A 23766-nucleotide genomic window follows, 5' to 3' on the forward strand; every position below is an offset into this window, starting at 1 on the left:
GTCAGACTCTCTTCAGATGTTTGAGGCAAATGCACCTCAGGCTCAGCACTAAAAATGAATAAGCCTTCAGTAATGGAACTTTGCATAGGCCAATTGGAGATGTACTTCCATGTACAGGCCACTGTGATCCAAGGGGCAGCTTTGAGCAGCAGCGTGAATGCAAATAGATATAAGGCAAAGTCAATCTGAATGTCTGCAGGACAGGTGATCAATGAAACACACCAGGCGACACCAAGCCTATCAGCTTTCCATCACACTCAGTCAATCCTAGTGGAGACATGCTGAAGATTAGTTTGACCACTGCAGCACAGATCAGAAACATGCATATCAACAGTTTTTTGGCCTATTACACATCTCAAATAGACCCCTATACCATCACATAATGCATGTATTATGAGATACAGTTTTTTCTGTCTCCATCGTTTGCAACCACACTGCTGTGTCAGTGAAATACCTTGCTTACAGTACATTTTTTTTTATATATATATATATTTCACCTTTATTTAACCAGGTAGGGCAGTTGAGAACAAGTTCTCATTTCCAACTGCGACCTGGCCAAGATAAAGCAAAGCAGTGCGACACAAACAACAACACAGAGTTACACATGGAATAAACAAACGTACAGTCAATAACACAATAGAAAAGTATAGAAACAGTGAGTGCAAATGAGGTAGGATTAGGGAGGTAAGGCAATAAATAGGCCATAGTGGTGAAATTATTACAATTTAGCAATTAAACACTGTGATAGTGATAGATGTGCAGAAGATGAATGTGCAAGTAGAGATGCTGGGGTGCAAAGGATATGTACAGGTGCAATAATTAGTCAACTGCTCTGACAGTTAATGCTTAAAGTTAGTGAGGGGGATATGCGTCTCCAGCTTCAGTGATGTTTGCAATTCGTTCCAGTCATTGGCAGCAGAGAACTGTAAGGAAAGGCGGCCAAAGTAGGAATTGGCTGTGGTGCCTGTGATGCCCTGTGGTGAACTACAGAGCAAATATAGTACAATAGGCTATATCAGTTATTAGCTAACTGTATATGAATGATGCAGACGGATACATACAGGCAGCTGTAGAAATGCAACTAGGCTACTGCAATAATATTTTAAGGTCATACGATATTCATTAACTCTCTGTCGATAAAGATAACACTGATGATAATACCCTCCTACAACAAACACTAGGTTATATCACTCTTCAATGCCTAAAGACCTGTTTCAACTAATGTTACTGTTGTTATCCCGCAAGACTTATCATACACACCATTTTGTCATTGGCATGTCCTGTCCGACCCCCCCCCCGCATCTCCAAACACATGTATAGACGTGCAACTATGTAAACTATTTTTGAAATTCACGCTTACTAGAACAGAAAGAAACTCGAGTGTTATCTGACATTTGTATATGCCTTAAATCGCATGCGATTTCTAGCTGATGCCGCAGTAGGGCACATTCCGGCCAAGCAGTGTTCGCCTCGCTATGCTGCAATAGACAGATCCTGATTCCTAATTTCGGGAAACATCAAATAAATACTTATATCGTAAACACCTTACCGCGGCCCTCCGCAAACGGGGCAGTCCCCTAAAAGGATTGGCCTCCGCCATGGTTTTGGGTTGGCCTTTCTAGGGGATATCACCCTATTTTAAGGGGATATCTCGCCGCCTCACAACTTCCCTCCCTCCATCAGTACTGCGCGGGACTCTCGGCAGTAGTGAGCAGCCGCAGCATCGCATTGCAGTGGCCGGGTGGGTAGCAGGTAGTGATTACGAACGAACGGCTCTTTTTGAACGGCTTATTTTGGTGAACGTTGGGAATCGAATTGCATCTGTGAAAAAGCCGTTCATTTGGCTCCCTTATTTGCATACTGTTACTGTTGCTTTTTCAGCTCCAGACATCGATTATCTGCAGACAAATTATAAAAACATTATCTGAAGATGGTCATTCCTCAATACCGGAACCATATAGTGAGGAGAGAGCCTCATTCTGATCAACGCAAATTTTTTTCATTGCATTATATTTGTTCATATATTTGGTTTGGTAAAAATATAGTTGAACTCGCATTTCACGATCTGACCTAATGGTAGGCAACGTTTTAGGCATTAAATTAGAGATTGGCCATTTTTTTATGGTTTAAGGTCACTTTGCAAGCACTACTGAACGAATAGCCGTTTGGTAGCCAAATGAACGGATCTTTTTAGGTGATAGGAGCCAAATGATCCGGTTCACCGAAAAGACTCGGAATACCCATCACCAGTAACAGGCTGCGCTGTCTGTCTGCAACACCTTGAACGCACTTGCGTCCACTCAGGATAGGGGTGCGTCAGTGTCACTGTCACGCGCATTTCACGTCAACTACAAAATCAAATTCATGTAAATAATATGAATTATGTCCTTTATCATTTTCTACAAAAAATGTATTTCCCTAAGCCATGCTGTGTGTGAGCAATATTTTCTATAGGACTCTCTTACCCTAGCCAATGTACCATATGCTCAGCAGGCTCTTCTTACAATTACTGGTCTGAGGCCAAACCACATGACTAACAACATTGGACACTTGGAACCCAAAGCCTTCACTACCATCTTGGAATATCCAATTGCCTGAAGTCATCTGCCCTTGGCCTAAAGAACAGGAACCTGGACTTCACCAAAGAAATGAGAAATACAGACATTGTTATCCTACAAGAAACAATGACCTAAAACATGACCTAAATGCCAGAACTGGACAATAACCTGATAGCCTCAACACACAGTGGGACAAACACCCTACCTGGAGAAGACAGCATTATGTCCCCCATATGCCCCCCAGAGACAATTACGGCAACATAACCAACAGAAAAGGGTCACAACTCCTGCAGCTCTGTTGCACATTGTGTATGTGTACATAGTCAATGGTAGGCTTCGAGGGGACTCCTACGGCAGGTACACCTATAGCTCATTTCTTTGCAGTAGTACTGTAGACTACTTTATCACCAACCTCAACCCAGAGTCTCTCAGAGCGTTCACAGTCAGCCCACTGACACCACAGCGAAATCACAATCTACTTAAACAGAGCAATAATCAACATCGAAGGTATCGAAGCCAAACAAACTGTACACTATTAAGAAATGCTATAGATGGAAGGAAGGTAGTGTAGAAACATACCAAGAAACAATTAGACAACAACAAATCCAATCCCTCCTAGACAACTTCTTGGACAAAATGTTTTCCTGCAACAGTGAAGGTGTAAACGTAACAGTAGGAAGCTTGAACAATATATCAGCTAACATATCAAATAAAAATGGTGGCAGAAAACCTAAGACAACTAACAACAATGAGAAATGGTTTGATGAAGAATGTAAAAACCTAAGAAAGAAATTGAGAAACCTAATCCAACTAAAAACACAGAGAACCAGAAAACCTTAGCTTTACGTCTTCACTATGGTGAAACACTAAAACAATACAGAAATACACTAAGATAAAATAAGGAACAGCATGACAGGAAACAGCTCATTTTGATTGAAGAATCCATTATGAGGAGCATCCTGACGCTGCACTTGAGGAATTTATGAAATTGCTTCTTTCAATTATTGATAAACGTGCACCTGTTAAGAAACTGACTGTTAGAACTGTTAAGGCTCCATGGAATGATGAGGAATTGAAAAACTGAATGGTTGAAAGAGATGAGGCAAAAGGAGTGGCTCATAAATCTGCCTACACATTTGTCACGCTCGTCATATGAAGCGGACCAAAATGCGACGTGGTTTGTGTTCATCTTGATATTTAATGACGAAAACACTGAACACTGAAACACACTATACAAAACAATAAACAAATAACGACCGTGAAGCTAAATGAGAACTGTGCTGACACAAGCACACAACATAGCCAATCACCCACAAACAAACAGTGCAACCCAGGCTACCTAAGTATGATTCTCAATCAGAGACAACTAATGACACCTGCCTCTGATTGAGAACCATACTAGGCCTAAACATACAAATCCCCAAATCATAGAAAAACAAACATAGACTGCCCACCCCAACTCACACCCTGACCATACTAAATAAATACAAAACAAAGGAAATAAAGGTCAGAATGTGACAACATTGCAGGCTTACTTATTGCAAATTGAGAAATTATTTGACTAAACTCAACAAAAAGAAGAAAAAACTGTATTATGAAGCCAAGATCAATGATATAAAGAATGATGGGAAAAAACTTTGGAGTACTTTAAATGAAATTATGGGCAGAAAGACAAATTCAACTCCGTCTTTCATCGAATCAGATGGCTTATTTATCACAAAACCATTTGATGTTGCCAATTATTTTAATTATTATTTAATTGGCAAAGTGGGCAAACTTAGGCAGGAAATGCCAATAACAAACAGTGAGCAATTGTATTCATGCATTGTATTCATGCATTTCCTTAATGGAAGCTTCTCTAATGTCAAACATGTAGTGTGGTGTACCGCAGGGCAGCTCTCTAGGCCCTCTACTCTTTTCTATTTTTACCAATGACCTGCCACTGGCATTAAACAAAGCATGTGTGTCCATGTATGCTGATGATTCAACCATATACACATCAGCAACCACAGCTAATGAAGTCACTGAAACCCTTAACAAAGAGTTGCAGTTTGTTTTGGAATGGGTGGCCAGTAATGGTCCTGAATATTTCTAAAACTAGGAGCATTCCTTAAGTTCTAGACCTCAGCTGAATCTGGTAATGAATGGTGTGACTGTTGAACAAGTTGAGGAGACTAAATTACTTGGCGTTACCATAGATTGTAAACTGTCATGGTCAAAACATATGTATTCAATAGTTGTAAAGATGGGGAGAGGTCTGGCCGTAATAAAGAGATGCTCTGCTTTTGTGACACCACTCTCCAAAAAGAGGGTTCTGCAGGCTCTAATTTAGTCTAATCTTGATTATTGTCCAGTCGTGTGGTCCAGTGCTGCAAGGAAAGACCTAGTTAAGCTGCAGTTGGCCCAGAACAGAGCAGCACGTTTTGCTCTTCATTATAATCAGAGGGCTGATATAAATGCTATGCATGCCAGTCTCTCTTGGCTAAGAGTTGAGGAGAGACGGACTGCATCACTTCTTGTTTTTATAGGAAACAATGTGTTGAAAATTCCAAATTGTTTGAATAGTCAACTTACACACAGCTCTGACATACACACTTATCCCACCAGACATGCCACCAGGGGTCTTTTCACAGTCCCCAAATCCAGAACAAATTCAAGAAAGTGTACAGTATTATATAGAGCCCTTATCGCATGGAACTTCCATCTCATATTGCTCAAATAAACATCAAACCTAGTTTAAAAAACCAGATAAAGCAACACCTCGTGGCACAACGCCTCTCCCCTATTTGATCTAGATAGTCTGTGTCTATGCATTGATATGTAGGCTGTGTGCCTTTTAAAAAATGTATGAAGTTCTGTCCTTGAGCTGTTCTTGTCTATTGATGTTCTGTATTATGTCATTCTGTATTATGGCTCATGTTTTGTGTGGACCCCAGGAAGAGTAGCTGCTGCTTTTGCAACAGCTAATGGGGATCCTAATAAAATACCAAAATACCAAAATAGAATTAAATCACACATTGACCTACACATTGTACACGTTTGGGTTCTTTTGTCCCTTTTGAGCCAAACAACTCAACTTTTCACCTAAACTCATCTCTGACTAGACTCCTGACAAGTTCCTATTCAATCAAAACCTGTAGGCCTAGGCGGAGTTCCTGGATAACTCTGTAATTTCGTTCTTCGGTATTTTCGGTTACTAACCGAAGCGTCACTCGTACAACACCATTACTATCCGTTCACGTAGATGGATTACTGAATTCAGTGCTGGTAATATTAAAGTTTTGGGACGAGTAAAGAAGCCGATTTAGCCTATGGTGACTTTGTCAAGTGGAAAAGGACCGATGCTTAGCTAACCAAGCAACATATAGCTGAGATTTAGCGCCACGGACAGCAGTGGATTTCCCTCCGTCTGAAACAACATGACATTGGACAGTGATCTGATCTCTCATATAGTCCTTGGATCAGAAGCAATATTGTTCGGCCAGTAGGTGGCACTATACCTCACATAATAAAATAACAATTCTAGAGTGCTGCCAGACTATACCACACAGTAAGTACTCTGTCATAAAACAACAGAAAAATGCAAAAGAAATATAGCTAGCAAAGGAATTGTTAGCAGTGGCTTTGAGTCTACTATATCTCAGCAACTGTGTGAATTGTTGCACCCACAAATGTACCCTATGTCCATAAGGTAATAATAGTAAGCCTACATTAATCTCAGGTGGAACTAGCATTACTCTATATTTTACTCTCTAATACTGACATAATACTCTCTAATTCTCTCTAATACTGATATACATATTTAACCTTGGGAATTCGGTCATTTTTTGAAGTACTACATTTAGTAGTATTTAGTGTCATTCTTTCTGAGGATATGCTTGCTCGCTATGCTAAGCCAATAACCATATTTAGAATGCAGGTTGCCAGGCTCCTGACACTGTCGACCCAAACATCTGTTAGAAGCTGTCCTCCTGGCTGGCACAGTACCACACAGAAATAAATAAATGTTACATGTCTGATCAGGACTCATGCGTTCTGGAAACAAGGGTTGCCAGTCCCAATGTGTCTTCAAATGAAATACAAATGTATTGGTTGTGTACACCTATTTTGCCGATGCTATTGTAGGTGCGGCGAAATGTTTCTGTTCCTACTGTAGCTCCAACAGTGCCTAACAATACAAAATAAAACACGCAAATCCAGGAAAAAAAAGAATTAGGAAATATAGAAATATCAGAACAAGCAAGCAGACAAGCAAACAAGGAATTGTCCGTAGAGCTCCAAGACAGGATTGTGTCGAGGCACAGATCTGGGGAAGGGTACCAAAACATTGAAGATCCCCAAGAACACAGTGGCCTCCATAATTCTTACATGGAAGAAGTTTGGAACCACCAAGACTCCTCCTTGAGCTGGCCGACCAAACTGAGCAGTTGGGGTAAAAGAGCCTTGGTCAGGGAGGTGAACCAGAACCCGATGGTCACTCTGACGGAGCTCCAGAGTTCCTCTGTGGAGATGGGAGAACCTTCCAGAAGGACAACCATCTCTGCAGAACTCCACCAAGCAGGTCTTTATGGTAAACTCCCACTTTGAGTTTGCCAAAAGGCACCTACAGAACTCTCAGACCATGAGAAACAAGATTCTCTGGTCTGATGAATCCAAAATATTTGTCCTGAATGCCAAGCGTCAAGTCTGGAGGAACCTGGCACCATCCCTACGGTGAAGCATGGTGGTGGCAGCATCATGCTGTGGGGATGTTTTTCAGCGTCAGGGATTGGGAGACTAGTCAGGATCGAGGGAAAGATTAATGGAAGTACAGAGAGATCCTTGAAGAAAACCTGTTCCAGAGCGCTCAGGACCTCAGACTAGGGCAAAGCTTCACCTTCCAACAGCCAGAGCCCAGACTTGAACGTGATCAAACATCTCTGGAGAGACCTGAACATAGCTGTGCAGCGACGCTCCCCATCCAACTTGACAGAGCTTGAGAGGATCTGCAGAGAAGAATGGGAGAATCTCCCCAAATACAGGTGTGCCAAGCTTGTATCGTCATACCCAAGAAGACTCGAGGCTGTAATCACGGCCAAAGGTGCTTCAACAAAGTCCTGAGGAAAGTGTCTGGATACTTATGTAAATGTGATATTTCTGTGTTTTATTTAAAATAAGTTAGCAAAAATGTCTAAAAACCTGTTTTTGCATCATCATTATGGGATATTGTGTGTAGATTGCTGCTCTTTAAAAAAAATATAATAATTGGGAAAAGGTCAAGGCGTCCGAATACTTTTCGAATGCGCTCTAGGATGAGCCTCGACTAGAATACAGTATATACATATGAAGTGGGTAAAACAGGATATAAACATCATTAAAATGACCAGTGTTCAATGACGATGTACATGCATAGGGCAGCAGTTTCTAATGTGCAGGGTAGAGTACCGGGTGGTATCCGGCTAGTAACCGTGTCTGAAGTTCAGAGCAGGGTACTGGCTGGGGCTTGTCTATATATAGGTGGCTGAAATTGATTAAGAGATAAATCTCACTCAATCCCCCGTCTCACTTAGCCTGTAATCGGATTGTGTTGTGTATCAGAGTTGTGTACTAGGGGTCTCCCAGTCAAACTCAAGGGGATTGATCGCCTTTCAGAGATTATGAGGCTTACACTGATACGAAAAACTGTAATAATATACGGTAATCAACATTATCAACATTAAAATAGTCTGAAACATTTTACTGCAGCATACTGTATATTATGGTGCATTGTGGGAAACTGTTGTGGGCGAGGAAGGAATTGCTGTATTTCAAATGGTACTGTAATTCCACCTCACAGATACATTACCCTACTGTATCTTTGGAGTGCCCGAAACCTTTTAACCACTAGTGCATGTTAATGCTGTTTCTGGCTCATTCATATTATTTGAGGCATGCCATGTAAGAGGCTATATTAATACGGTACCAATTGAACTTCTATGTCGTTATAGTACCAATCAATTTCAAATGTATAAATCAAATCCAATTTGCTACATGTGCCAAATATAACAGGTGTAGGTAGACCTTGTCATTAAATGCTTACTTTACAAGCCCTTAACCAACAATGCAGTTTTAAGAAAATAGAGTTAAGAAAATATTTACAAATTAAAAAGTAACAATGTTTTTTTTTGTTTTTTTTACAGAAATTCTCAAATTTAAAAAAAAGTAACTCAATAAAATATCAATAACGATATATACAGGGGATATATACAGGGGAGTGGCAAGCATGTCTTTAACCTTAAATGGTTGAGTCCTTTTGGTCTGTTTTGATCTGTAGTCCTGCCAGGCCTCTAAAAGTGCACGTGATATAAAAACACCAAATATCTATTAATAGGCTGTAATGAGCAGCCAACCTGCTTGCACCCTTGTAATTACATTCAAATATTGTGAAATACAAACCCCTCCCCTCAATGAATTTCATTAATTAATTCTGATTATGGCAGTATTTCCTTTTTTTACAGTATAATACCGTACATTTTACAGTATTGTACTGTGTGTCATTACACAGTTTAATACCGTACATTTTACAGTATTGTACTGTGTGTCATTACACAGTTCTTGCTTTGATACCATATTTATATGACAGTAGGTGTACTGTAAAATGAAATACATCATTTTACATGCCACTGAGATGCCTGTAAGTTACTGTCAAATTCACAAAAAAAACTTTACAGTGTAGGCTATGAGGAGCCATGACAGAGAGGCATCAGAGAGGGACCTTATGGGCTGACACTGCACTCTCTGGCATTGCTTGGAAATCGATTGAGCCTGTGGCAGTGTGTGCTGCCCAGTGCCCACAAAAGCCTTTGTTCAAACACAGATATTAACTAAGGAAATGACTTAGAATTGTACACTTAGAATTTGGAAATAAAGGTCTACAGCTGTTCTTAGCCAGTCTGCTACCAAACTCGTGGTACCATGTGGTCTATCAGGCTAAGGCATAAAGCATCTTGGCCTTGTGTATGTTTGAAAATAGAACATTTAAATCTCTGTTTGACATCTTATACCTCAGTCATAGATTTTTCGTGCACGTTAGTGATTGTGTCTTAGTTTTCTAGATTTTCAGTTGCATCAATAAACTGCCCTGGTTTGAAACAATATTCACTTAAGAGATTGTATATCGACTTCCAGATCGACATGCAGGCAATGGTGTCGCTAACGAAAGTATGAGTACATAGAGCTGAGTGTGTTGGAGGCCTGTCACAGAGGTTGTCAAGCTGATGCAGAGGAACTCCTGTAATCATATTTATGGTTGTTCTGCTGGTTAGGGAACGTGATTGGATCCCTAATCCAAGTTAGATGAGAAGGAAATCCCAGACTTCTAGAAGTCAAATGGTGGCCCAGTGAAGTTGTTATAGATGAGCTCATTAACGATGAACCAATCCTTGTGTGTGTGTGTGTGTGTGTGTGTGTGTGTGCGCGCGCGTGCACGTGTGTGTGTGTGTGCATGTGTGTGTGCTTATGTGTGTGTGTGTAGCATCACATGAAATCAGAAAACAGTAGAGGTGAGGCCATGAGGGAAGGTAAACAGGATAATCAGATAATGTAGAAGTAGATCCACCATTAAGAATAGTAACACTAATCAAGGAAGGCAGTGATAAGTGTTTCTTAGAAGTTCCCGAAATAATCAGGAATAATGTCACTATGTTTGAGATGTATTGGAGACTTGGTACATTATGTGTTAGGGTTAGCATTACCGTTAGGTTTGCATCTGTCTGAGTGGAGTTATTTAAGGCCAGGAGCAAGGTTTTACATCCAATTTGCATTCTCAGTCGGCATTTATAAAATTGTACTGGAATTTAATCTTTCCATCAGCTCGGTCGTGACTTTTTTCATGTGTCAGGTAATTCATCGACTTTAAATGGTGGGATTGAAACGTGGTTAGTGTTCGTGTTTGGGGTTTGGCGAGCTAATCTGAGTGAGAGGCCAGAAGGGACCAGAATAAAATTATATTGGTTAGATTTAGGATGGTTTTAGGGAGACTATTTCACATAGAACACGTAGACCTGCATGAGTGTTCTGATATGGTCTATAGAACCAACATTTAGGCAAGATACCAGTCAAACGCCGTCTCTTTGCTCCAAAGTCTTATAAGTGGAAGTCGACGAATGTAGGAATGGCTGCAATAATTGCAATAGTTTATTCGTTCAAAAGAACACCACAACGAAAACATTTTATCTCACTTTAGTTGATCCAAAGTGACATGGGTTTAGGGAAGAAGTCATAGCCATTCAACAAATATACAGTACCAGTCAAAAGTTTTAAACAAATCATTATGTTTGAGATTCTTCAAAGTAGCCACCCTTTGCCTTGATGACAGCTTTGCATTCTCTCAACCAGCTTCAGGAGGTAGTCACCTGGAATGCTTTCCAACAGTCATGAAGAGTTCCCACATATGCTGAAAACTTGTTGGCTGCTTTTCCTTCACTCTGCGGTCCAACTCATCCCAAACCATCTCAATTTGGTTGAGGTCAGGTGATTGTGGAGGCCAGGTCATCTGATGCAGCAATCCATCACTCTCCTTCTTGGTCAAATAGCCCTCACACAGCCTGCGGCTGTGTTTTGGGTCATTGTCCTGTTGAAAAACAAATGATAGTCCCACTAATCACAAACCAGATGGGATGGTGTATCGCTGCAGAATGCTGTGGTAGCCATGCTGGTTAAATGTGCCTTGAATTCTAAATAAATCACAGACAGTGTCATCAGCAAAGCACCCCCACATCATCACACCTCCTCCTCCATGCTTCACGGTGGGAACCACACATGCAGAGATCATCCGCTCACCTACTCTGCGTCTCACAAAGACACGGCGGTTGGAACCAAAAAAAACAAATTTGGACTCATGTGTCTCATGTGTCTGTTACTTGAACTCTGTGAAGCATTTATTTGGGCTGCAATTTCTGAGGCTGGTAACTCTAATGAACTTATCCTCTGCAGCCGAGGTAACTCTGGGTCTTCCTTTCCTGTGGCGGTCCTCATGAGAGAGAGTTTCATCATAGCACTTGATAGTTTTTGCGACTGCAGTTGAAGAAAGCTTGAAAGTTCTTGAAGTTTTCCGCATTGACTGACATTCATGTCTTAAAGTAAGGATGAACTATAATTTCTCTTTGCTTATTTGAGCTGTTCTTGCCATAATATGGACTTGGTCTTTTACCAAATAGGGCTATCTTCTGTATACCATCCCTACCTTGTCACAACACAACTGATTGTCTCAAATGCATTAAGAAGGAAAGAAATTCCACAAATGAACTTTTAACAAGGCACACCTGTTCATTGCAATGCATTCCAGGTGACTACCTCATGAAGCTAGTTGAGAGAATGCTGAGGGTGTGCAAGACTGTCATCAAGGCAAAGGGTAGCTACTTTGAAGAATCTCACATTTGTTTTAACACTTTTTTGGTTACTACATGATTCCATATGTGTTATTTCATAGTGTTGATGTCTTCACTGTTATTCTATAATGTATAAAATAGTAAAAATAAAGAAAAACACTGGAATGAGTAGGTGTGCCCAAACTTTTGATTGGTACTGTAGATACATGTATTTTAATAGTTGGTTATTCCCTGAGAACACTGTAAAATTTGTTTTTCAAATCCAATTACTTTCAGTCAAGTGTAGTTGGAAGGAAATAGGAGCTAATTTAAGTCATCTCTCTTGATTCTGCGGTGTACCTGATTGATGACCCCACGCTGTTGTGTAAACATGTTCCTGCATGCTGGACCTTCTGAGCTTCCTCACATAGTTGATTCATACCAATGTAAACATACATAATGTCGCCTTTTTATTCTTATTGTTTGAACATACTCTCTGAACAGACATAGTGAGGCCCATTCTTGAATAACAGTAGGTCCAACAGCTCTCCTGTCATGCACTCACTGCACTGAGGGAACTAGTGATGTCACCAGGTTACTCTACCAGAAATACCTGGACATACTCAAAGACACAAACACCTTCCTAACTGATGTTCAAATGGGTCATTTCCTGTGTCTCAGACCTTAGGACATCTAGCCACCCAGACTAATAAACAACACTATCAGCTGTGGCCGATGATCTCTTGGTTTAGTAATGGTATAGCTATATCATCAGTAAGCAAAGCCTGATGCTTGGCATGTGAGACCAAATGGGATTAAAGGGATAGTTCAATGAAGCCTTTTATCTACTTCCCCAGAGTCACATTAACTTGTGGATATTTTTCAGATATATATCTTCGTCCAGTATCGAGGACGTTAGAGGTAGTTTGGCAAGCCAATGTTAACTAGCATTAGCAGAATGACTGGAAGAATACAGGAACAGCTAGCATGCTATTTTTGTCCCACAGACTTCCAGTCATTGAGCTAACGCTAGTTAGCAATTGTACTTACTTTAGTTAGCAACTTACTGTATACTAGACTCAGAGACGTACAAATGGTATCCACAAGTTCATCTGACTCGGGGTTGTAGATAATTGCCATCGCCAAAATCCCAAAATAATATCATACATGTTAAGCAAACTCAAAGGCCAAAAGCTGAGTTAATTTACAACGTTTTGTTGTCGATTACAAAAGGGGGGGGGGGCCTCTTTCCTATTCATTGCAATACCCTGTGAGGATTAGACCTGCAAGATCAGCCACAGCACCAACAACAGGCTGTGGAACATCACTGTTGTTCATATTTACATTAGATCAGGGTCCTGACTCTGTCACGGGGGGTACTGGGGCGACAGGTAGCCTAATGGTTAGACTCTTGGGCCAGTAACCGGAAGGTTGCCCGATCAAATCCCGGAGCCGACAAGGTTATAAGTCTGATGTTCTGCTCCTGAACAAGGTAGTTAACCCACTGTTCCTAGGCTGCCTAGTAAACTTATTTTTACATTTATGGAGCATTTTACTTCAGTTGGCTGTTGGTATTTTTAAACCATTTCTGGTAAAAAAAGAAAGAAAAAAAAGAAAAAAAAGAAAGATGTTTGCTGATTGAATAATTGGATTGAGAGACGGACAACAGCGTCTAAAACAAGAGAGTTAGGCCGGGGAAGGAGGATGAGGTCCGGGTATAAAGAGTGATGTCAGCAGTCAGAGACTACATTCTTTGACCACCGGACACATACAAGGAGTTTGAGCATCAGAGGTGCGCTGATACCTTTAGGAAAAGGTAAGACATCGCCATCCTTTTTGCTTCTTCTGGTTTGAGTCTCAAATTCATGCTGACAAAACCTCTGTAATGTAGCTGAAAGAAGTTGGTAAATGCTTTCATTTATAAATGTAGCCCTCCAGTTACATTTTGAAATTGGGACATCTGTGTTCATGGGTAAAGTGAACTGTTATTTTGATTTATTTATTTATTTGATTTAAAAATATATATATATATCAGCTTTCATATTGCAGATAGATTGTAGCTTCCATCAATGTCATTGTCTGCATCACTTCCAATCCCCCATATATATTTTATATATATATATATACATAGATACTTATACATACACACATATGCATACACATATAAAAACATACATATACACATACATGCATACATATACATACATACATATATACGTACCTTTTTAAAATATATTTTCCTTTATTACTTTCTAACCCTACCACCCATCCCCTAATTGGAGTAAAATAGTGAACAACAACGCTTAGGCTTCTACTTTCAGATTATACATACTATATACATTTTATGGAAAAAGTTTATTTGACAACAGTTTTATTTTGTTTGTTTTTACTCCTGTCCTTCCTCAACTCTCAACCTCTCCCATCTATTTCTGATGTCCTTCCTCGACCCTCAACCTCTCCCATCTATTTCTGATGTCCTTCCTCAACTCTCAACCTCTCCCATCTATTTCTGATGTCCTTCCTCGACCCTCAACCTCTCCCATCTATTTCTGATGTCCTTCCTCGACCCTCAACCTCTCCCATCTATTTCTGATGTCCTTCCTCAACCCTCAACCTCTCCCATCTATTTCTGATGTCCTTCCTCAACTCTCAACCTCTCCCATCTATTTCTGATGTCCTTCCTCAACTCTCAACCTCTCCCATCTATTTCTGGTGTCCATCCGGTTTGATTTCCATTTGCCATTTCTTTCAAACTGTGCTCTTTCACAAAAGTTCCTAACCCATTTACGTTTTACGGACACCGTATGTTTTACATGAATTATCTTGTTATTATTTGTTGTTATTAGTCCCAACCTTCAGCTCCATTCAACCCTTCCCATCTATCTCTTAACACCATCCATATTCAACTGTGCTGTGATGTTTCACAAAAGTTGTTTCTACATATTGCAAATTTAAAATACAATTTTTTGCTAAAAGTATTATTATATTATTGATCGATTGACTATGACTTTTCAGATCACCCAGTAGTGTTATCTGCATAGTTAGCTCCAGGCAGCAAAATCTGCAGAGCTGAAAGTGAACTGTTGCCTTTAATTGAATATTACACGCTCCACAAACATGAGCCTCAAATGTTATGTTCGAAAACACTCGTGTCTAGCCTGTTAATACATGTCAGTCTGATTTAGTAGGGGATAGTAAAAGGTATTAGTGAATTACTTGGTAAGGATTATTTTGGTCATTCAGGTCAATGATGGAAAAGCAGCGTTTCATCCTTCCTGTAGTTGCATAACGTTTGCAAAACTCAGGTTTATAACTACTCGGTCTCATTGATTGATATCTGACACTGGAAATGTAGGTGTGTTCAATCTCTGTCAGCCTTCTGGTATTGTCCGCCATTTGTAGGAGAAATGTACTACAATTCCATTGCGGGACATATCTCTCTTATGAAGACAGCTGACTGCTGACAATCCAGTCCAGTCTTAACCTCATGTAGATGACTGAAATATAGTCAACTACTACCTGTAAATGGTGCACTGTCTCTGTATCACTCTCCAAATGCAACTCGAGAAGGGCACTCTCCATGGTCCTGATCTCATCAATTGATTGAATACCGGCATGGTATTGAGATCCGGACCATGGACAGCACCATTCTTGAGTATAGAAAGTGATGCAGTACCAAATTACAAACACGAGAAATGATAATGCCCACTGGGCACACAATGGTTGAATCAACATTGTTCCCACGTCATTTTAATGAAATTATGTTGAACCAACATTGAATTGACGTCTGTGGCCCAGTTTGTACACTCTTAGAACAAAAAGGTGCGAAATAGAACCTTAAAGGGTTCTTCGGTGTTCCCCATAGGAGAACCTTTTGAAGGACTCTTTTTGTTTGCAGGTAGAACCCTTTTGTTTGCAGGTAGAACCCTTTAGGGTTCCATGTAGAACCCTTTCTACAGAGGGTTCTACCTGGAACCAAAAAGGGTTCTACCTGGATCCAAAAAGGGTTCTCCTATGGGGACAGTCAAAGAACCCTTTTGGAACCCTTTTTGTCTAAGTGTGTAGTGACTAGTTGACTAAAACCAGTGGAGGAAAGTGAAGATAATCCCCCTCAGTGAATTGAATTAAATTAAAAAAGAGAAACATAGATAAAACTATAGTAAATATATTCACACCACTAAACCATGTCACAAAACCTAGGAGGCTCATGGTTCTCGCTTCTGTCCTCCTCTGGGTACATTGGGCATATAAACCTAGGAGGCTCATGGTTCTCACCCCCCTCCATATATAGTTCTCACTTCTGTCCTCCTCTAAGTACATTGACTTCAATAAAAAACCTAGGAGGGTCATGGTTCTCACCCCCTTCTATAGACTTACACAGTAATTATGGAAACTTTTGGAGGACGTCCCCCAACCTATCAGAGCTCTTGCAGCATGAACTGACATGTTGTCCACCCAATCAAAATAACAGAGAATGAATACTGAAATACTGAAAGCATAAGCTACAGCTAGCTAGCACTGCAGTGCAGAAAATGTGGTGAGTAGTTGACTCAAAGAGAGAGAAAAACTATAGTTGAACACTTATGAACAAATTCAATTTTTCCAATATGAAGGTAGAAGCCCAACATTTTTTGGTTGTATTTTAAAAAAAACGTTCGCTTAGCTAGAGAATGCAGTTAGCTAATTTAGCCTACTCAAACGCAAACAGAGGGATGCTATGTTAGCTAGCTGGCTATGGCTATCCAACACTGGAACTCTTCCAAGTGAAGGTAAGTGAAGGTAAACTTTTGGTTTTATTAATTTATTGCCACTGGGACCCACCGGTGTCACTGCTAAACTGCTTTCTGACTGTACACTGTACTGCATGATTGTAGCTAACGCGTTAGTTCTAGTAGCTATGTTGACTATGACGTGACAACGATGTAGGCTGTGTGTAGCAGTTATAGCGGTCATGATATGAAGGTTTAGCTTGGAAAGGTTTTTTTGCCTGGTCAAAGATAGCTGATGTGTTGTGCACTGAAGTACACAAGTGAAAGGAAAAGCTGAGAGGAGGAGGGTGCGTAGATAGTTTGCGAGAAATAATTATATATACAATGAACAAAGTGATCATGCTGATTTTATGTGGCTGCTATAAAAGTGAACTGTGTTTGCGTGTGATCAGGGGTGCATTTATTCCACTGGTTCTGTTGAAAAACCTTTCTTAAACGAAAGCAAACAGAACGAAACGGGGATAAAAAAATACAGACATTTGTCTCATAGAAATTCACATTTGCGACTGTTGGACTAATGATTACTCCCTAGATCAGCTAGATGCAGGCAAGAGTGTGCAAGGCGGTGTTGAATGTCACCTTGATTATTCAAAATGATCTACGTTGTAAACCTTCATGGGGAAATCAGAGTATCAGGGGAAATCAGAGTATCATGTGGTAGCCTAAACCTATCGATGTTACATGGAGCTGGGTGAATGGAATATCTTCAGTTCGACTAAAATGAGATTCTTCTTATTCTTCTTTTTACTCCTCTTATGTGTATTGATACTGTTATGATCTCATGTCATTATATTCATCTATCTGTTAGATGAAAATAAGACACCTTGTGACCTTGTAAATGCTTTTTTTGGGGGGGGGGGGGGACTTTGGTCAGTGTGTGGAATCCATCAGGGACGTGAGGATGAAAACCCTCCTTTTAGATTGACTTTGAGCAGTGAGAAGAATAGTGTGACATAAGAATTACGCTACCGTGTAATTCCTGCCCGGGTACTTTGAGGTTTTGTCCCGGTTTTCTGTGCAGTCTATTGGATGAGATTTGTCAGTGCGAAAAGACAATCCCCAGCCAAGATTTGGCTCAAGGTAACTCACAGTGATGCTGTAATCTCATTCCACCAGATTAGCCATCCGCCTTTCCCTTGGCACTCGACACTGACGGAGCATCCTTCCGTCTTATTGCTGGATTAGGGGTTATTCCTGATTGTGATCTACATTCACCTTTTTGTTGTGTCATTTTTACAAAGTCACACATTGCACATGTTTTTTTTGTTTGTTTTTTGTCTTCCACAGAAATATACCGGAAGTGGCTGTAGAATGGCTAAGTGAGTCAAACCTTTTCTGTTACAGGGTAGCAACACTCCATGTTACATACCTTTCTATTTCATGTAGGCCTAGCTGATATAGCCTTACTTGCTGGTATACTTTAAATGGAGCAGAATAATAAAAGGTCTCTCACAAATATGGCAAGCAATACTTTTAAGAGCTCAGAGGACTGCTGACTCCAACCGGAGAAAGCTCACACCAGAAATAACTTGGGTCCTATCCAACGCTGAGCACATGCATATTAATAACACAAAGTGTTACCGTTCACAAAGGGTTTGTCTGTTTTGTCGGAGACATTAGGCTTACCTCGGACTTTTCATCTCTCATAAGAAAAACTCAATAGAGCAGTGTTTCTTCCAAAGGTTTTTATGACATTGGTTGCCAGAAGGTGCTAATCAAAGTCAATTAATAGATTTCCCCTGATGAATTATGAAAGGAGGGCTCCATTCAGTTCAACAGTATTGGAGAGAGAGGCAGACAAGCCTGCAGCTTTTACTTGAGCATCTGTGATTACCCCAAGCACTATGTGATGAATGGTCACTCATGCAGAGAGCCCAAGTCAAATCCAGTCTGTTAGGTAAAACTACGCTCAAGGGTTAATTCCTCAGCTCTGCTCTTGTAAGACGACATATGACCATGACTTACGCCCATCAGGCTGGCCTGACAAAACACATTTTACAAACTCAGGATTGGGAAACATTTTGGACAAAACATGTCAGTTATCATCATTTAGAATAAATGATATGTTTATATCAGGTTGTGTCGTCATCAGTTGCACAACTGCACACATTTGATGAACTGTTGATTTGACCACATGTCTTTTTCACTACTTGGAATGAACTTTGTGTGTTTTTTTATCCTTTCAGAATGTGCCAATTATACAGTGAAACGGTTTGAATGCTTCTGAGTTTGACTGTTTCCTTTGTCTTTGATCTTTGCTAAGGTTATACAAGAAAACCTCTGGGAATGGCACAGTGAGTGAAAACCTTTTTCCGTCTCCCTAATAATACTTGCCCCACGGAAATAGAGACCATCACCTATTTGTGATGAACGTGAAAGAACTCCAGTTACATTCTGTGTTGACATTTTTTTGTTGTTGTTTTCCTTTCTTCAGCTCACCCTTTACCTGGGAAAGAGAGACTATGTCGACCATGTTCAGAATGTGGACCCTATCGGTAAGTCTTACTTATTAGACTTCGCACTTATGTATCGTATCCAGTTTCGATATTTGTGTTGAGGGGCAAATCTCTCAAATCTCTACCCATCGGTGTTACAGAGGGAGTGGTGAAACTTGATCCTGCAGGCCTTGCAGGCAGGAAAGGTACACTTTCTTTCACAAAATACCTTCTTTTTTTTTTTACAGAGAAGTTGCTTGTGTTAGCAATTCTGCGGAATGATAACACACTGGTTCATGTTTATCCTGTTCTCTCCAGTGTTTGTGAAGCTGGCTTGTGCCTTCCATTACGGCCGTGAGGACCTGGATGTCATTGGACTGTCCTTTAGGAAAGACATCTGGGTCAAGCACATCCAGTTGTACCCTGATGCTGGCCACAAACCCAACCTCACTCCCATGCATGTCTGCCTGCTCAAGAAGGCAGGAGAGCAAGGCCGTGCCTTCACTTTCGATATTGCCACAAACCTTCCCTGCTCTGTTACACTCCAGCCAGGACCAGATAATGCTGGAAAGGTAGGCCCTTGCCTTGATAATAGTTGTTGTTGTTGTTTTTTACCCCAGATAGATAGAATTCCACAATTCATTATATTTACATTGACCTTTTATGTACACCTAGGCTTGCGGTGTGGACTTTGAAGTCAAGACGTACATTGCAACTGAGGCAGACCCCGAAGAGAAACTTGATAGGAAGTGAGTGGCTATCCAAATCTTTGTGTTGTTTATTGAAATATTTTACGCACATTAGAGATTCTCTGCATGTTAAAACCAATTTGTTTCTTTCTGACCTTTTTTCCTCTCTGCCTCCCTGTCTCCCTCCCTTCTTCACTTTGCTCATTTCCCACTCCGTCTTTTGTAGGGACACTGCTCGCATGACCGTCCGTAAGATCCAGTTTGCCCCAGACGCGACTGGTGCTCCTGGGCCCAGGGCCGACATCTGCAAGAGCTTCATGATGTCGGACAAGCCTGTCCACCTACAGGCCTCGCTGGAAAAGGAGGTGAGTTACACAGAAGGCCTCGCTGGATTCTACAGCGCATCCACCGTAGCAACTTTATTGGAAAACATAATGAAAAGGGGATGCAGACATTAGACAATTTTGCCTTCTTATTGATGTCAGATCTACTATCATGGAGATCCGATCAACGTCAACATCAAAGTCAAAAATGAAACCTCCAGAACAGTGACAAAAATCAAAATCATAGGTAAGTCTATCACCACTGATTCTGATTCTAAACTAAAATGGTCTACTTCATTTGGTAACGGTGGTCTCTTTCCTTCAGTTGAGCAGACTACAGACGTGGTTCTCTACTCCGCAGACAAATACACCAAAACCGTACTTTCTCAAGACTTTGGGTGAGTGGACAGAAACCCACCCTCAGGCAATGTCCCTCTCCACCTCATCTTCTATGGAGTGCTCTTCCCCTGATGCTTTGTGTCCTAACAACTCCAACCTTCTCTTACAGAGAGACAATAGATGCCAATAGCACATTCGATAAATCCCTTGCCATCACCCCCCTACTGGCCGAAAACAAGAAGAAGCGCGGCCTGGCGCTGGAAGGCAGACTGAAGGACGAGGACACGAACCTGGCCTCCAACACTATGTGAGTGGCAGTCCGTTAATATTATCACATTCAGATCTAGACTGGAACAACCTGAGCATCTCTCACCGTCTTCTCCTTTCCCCCAATTAGTATTAGAGCCGGTATGGATAAGGAAGTGTTGGGAATCTTGGTTTCCTACAAAATCAAGGTCAACTTGATGGTGTCTTCAGGAGGGTAAAGTTTTTTGTTGTTGTTGTTTGTAAGCCAATGTCCTGCTTTCCATTGAATTGGAGGAAAATAACACATTCTAATCTGCTATGTTCTTTACCCCCATTCAGCTTGTTGGGAGGTCTCACAGCCAGTGACATACAGGTGGAGCTCCCGCTGATTCTCATGCATCCCAAACCCCAAGGTAAACGAATAGTATGACCTAATAAATAATACGATTTGCCATGTCTAATAAACTCTGTCAAAGTAGAGCTGATGGGCTGAGGGTGCAATGTCTCTCTCTCTACTCATTCAGAGTTGCTGCTAATGTAACCATTCTACTCTTTTCCCTTCTACCATAATGAACCCTATTACACGAACAGAAGTGTGAGCATAAAATTATAGAATACAACGAACAAGCATGTATTAGTAGCATACACCACAGTATTCAGCTTAAGTGTTGTTTTTTTGAATTGCCTTATGAGTTTGTGTTGTTCTCATGTTTCCCCCCACCCAGAGTAGAAACCTCTAAGGGTGAAGGTGATCTTCTATCCGACAGACTTATAGACCCTACTGTACAGTAGACATACCTTTGATGTGAAGTGCCTGTTGTTCATTGTTGGGCTGTTGAACTCTGTTCTTTATAGAGGCCAGGCTTTGCCCTGGATAGAATTAGCGTGTTGTATTTCAATGAAGTAAAACAACAACAAAAACTGTAGATTACTCAGGTGATCCTGTGACTAAATCAAATCATTGTAATCGTGGCATTACTTCAGGACCAGAGTTCACTGCCTCAGCTCACATGTCATTCACTGTAGTCATCTGTGACAGCGATATTGATTGTATATGTTTTGTGAATCCCCAGAAGGGAGGTTACCCTTGAGGTTGAGTAAATTCCCTCAGCAGTAGAGAAAAGAAAGAGGGACTGCAAAGACGAATGGAGCAACGCCGTTGACAGCTGCTCAGATTGAGACTGACGAACAAACCAAAGAATAAACAGGAATACCTCATAAGAAGAACCATCCATCAAAAACACACGATATTGATTTATTTGACTAATACAGACATGTCCTCAGTTGTGGTTTTGTGAGCTTGTACTGTATGTTGATATCCAGCCATGCATCTGAATCATATCGCTTTACCATTCACTTAGTACTTCTCACATAAATCCATGGGGGGAGTCAATGATCACATCCAACCAGTGGCGACGCGTCATTCAGGGCAGCTGAGGCCGTTTTGAACCAGTTTTTTTTGTTAGCCTGTTTTGCATGCTATTTTGGCATTCATACGTGTCACATATCAGTTTGCAAATTATGTCAAACATGGTCTTTTTTTTTTTTCTTGAGCAAGGCAGCTCCAATATGCAGGTGTTTCAGCCTAGCTCAGTACTTTTTATGGTGGTGGGGCAGCCAGCGGAAAATATGGAGCGTAGGATTTGTTCTCTAGTTGCGCCATGATTGCCTCAGTGTTCTGTCACTCATGGGGACACTATGTCACCGAAAAATCTACGGGTGGAGCTTGAAATGTCAATCCCCTTGAGTGCTGCCATAGACTTACATTAGAAGTGCCCATACAAGAAGGCTCAAGGTCATTAGCCACAGATAAAATGACGTTAAATCACGTTATATCTACCGTAGCTTTGATTGGACTGATCATGTGAACATCATACTTCCAAAATCTTAGCTAGCAATCTAGACAAGCAGTCATCATCATGCATCAAGTCGGTAATCTACTGCCAAATCCTTTTCAATCCTTGAAGAGAAATTACAGATAAAACGGATCGGTGCTCATCGGCCATTGGACATTACACAACAAGTTGGAAATCGCAAATTCAACAATGAGTGCTCACTGCAGCCCCGGGTTCGATCCCAGGTTGTGTCACAGCCGGCTGTGCCCGGGAGACCCATAAGGCGGCACACAATTGGCCCAGCGTCATCCGGGTTAGGGGAGGGTTTGGTCGGCAGCAATGTCCTTGTCTCATCGTGCTGTAGCAACTCCTTGTGGTGGGCCGGGTGCCTGCAAGCTGACTTCGGTCATCAGTTTGACAGTGTTTCCTCCGACACATTGGTGCGGCTTGCTTCCGAGTTAAGTGAGCAGTGTTTCAAGAAGCATTGCTGCTTGGCTCTCAACCTTCGCCAAGTCCATAGGGGAGTTACAGAGATGAGACAAGATTGTAACTACCAATTGGATATCACGGAAAAAGGGGGAAATGTCAGACTTCAGTGAGTTCAAGACGACTGGGAACTCAGATAAAACCAGCTCTGACTGGGAAATACAGAAAATAAGTTTGAATGGTCATCCAACTCAGAATTCCAAGTCGGAATTTCGGGCCTATTTCTAGAGCCCACTAGAAAGACTGACGTGCCACCTTCCTGTTCAAGTGAGCACAGCACAACAAAAATGTGCTGTGTCCAAAAATGTATTTTATGCTGCTGCATAACCATGCATAATGATGTTTTGCCCCTAAACAGGATTGACATGCTAAAATTGCCACTGCATCTAACATACAGGGGGGTTTATTGGTTTGTCAATAAAATCCTACTCATAAACTACTCCAACCAACACGGTGTCCAGTTGTTTATCATGTTCAAAGAATTGTGTTTTTCTGTGAGATGTATGTTTTTGGCTGATAAGTAATTGAACCAAATAAAAACACCACATATCTAAGATTGCTTTTTCAACCATTCATTGCAGTGCATTTAGGTGAGATGTCCATGGCGCTGAACTGGCATCGGGTAGAGGGGTCTTCATAGCAGTAAATGTTTTATAGTGTTCTCTAACATACACCAGGCACATGTCCAGCAAACCATGTACATTTTTTCAATACTTTTCTACAATAAAAAACATTTAAGTAGTGCCTATCATAAGTACTC

General features: G+C 41.0%; 2 protein-coding genes across 9 annotated transcripts in view; one reads left to right on the plus strand and one right to left on the minus strand.

Annotated features, from left to right (window-relative positions):
- The window catches only part of mcf2b (MCF.2 cell line derived transforming sequence b), a 41667-nt gene that overhangs the window by 17799 nt on the left and 102 nt on the right, over positions 1 to 23766 (minus strand). For 6 of the 7 annotated variants that reach the window (XM_031807862.1, XM_031807864.1, XM_031807860.1 and 3 more), the window contains exon 1: positions 1550 to 1722. The exons of the other annotated variant lie outside the window; for it this stretch is intronic. In XM_031807862.1, coding sequence (XP_031663722.1) covers positions 1550 to 1600 — 51 coding nt within the window. In that variant the 5' untranslated portion in view covers positions 1601 to 1722. Of the gene's footprint in view, positions 1 to 1549; positions 1723 to 23766 lie in introns of those variants that run through there. 7 annotated transcript variants of the gene reach the window in all.
- On the plus strand, positions 13415 to 23554 carry LOC109883618 (arrestin-C-like). Of its 2 annotated transcripts, XM_031807866.1 has the most exons (15): positions 13416 to 13700; positions 17941 to 17972; positions 18917 to 18947; positions 19088 to 19148; positions 19250 to 19294; positions 19407 to 19660; positions 19764 to 19837; positions 20004 to 20142; positions 20263 to 20347; positions 20426 to 20498; positions 20609 to 20746; positions 20837 to 20920; positions 21025 to 21098; positions 21277 to 21280; positions 21759 to 23554. In XM_031807866.1, exons 2-15 carry the CDS (start codon positions 17965 to 17967, stop codon positions 21784 to 21786), a joined length of 1098 nt encoding a protein of 365 aa, XP_031663726.1. In that variant the 5' UTR covers positions 13416 to 13700; positions 17941 to 17964; the 3' UTR covers positions 21787 to 23554. The 2 variants fall into 2 exon arrangements, with proteins under 2 accessions (XP_031663725.1, XP_031663726.1); XM_031807865.1 differs by lacking the exon at positions 21277 to 21280 and having other exon boundaries at positions 13415 to 13700.

This window comes from Oncorhynchus kisutch, linkage group LG28 (assembly GCF_002021735.2).
Source record: "Oncorhynchus kisutch isolate 150728-3 linkage group LG28, Okis_V2, whole genome shotgun sequence".
Classification (NCBI taxonomy): domain Eukaryota; kingdom Metazoa; phylum Chordata; class Actinopteri; order Salmoniformes; family Salmonidae; genus Oncorhynchus; species Oncorhynchus kisutch.

What these genes read in the sequence shown, in the direction of transcription:
- LOC109883618 (XM_031807865.1), top strand. An exon ending in AGGCCTTGCAGGCAGGAAAG is followed by an intron (nt 19,295 to 19,406) that starts GTACACTTTCTT and finishes TGTTCTCTCCAG; the next exon opens with TGTTTGTGAAGCTGGCTTGT. An exon ending in GTACTTTCTCAAGACTTTGG is followed by an intron (nt 20,499 to 20,608) that starts GTGAGTGGACAG and finishes CTTCTCTTACAG; the next exon opens with AGAGACAATAGATGCCAATA.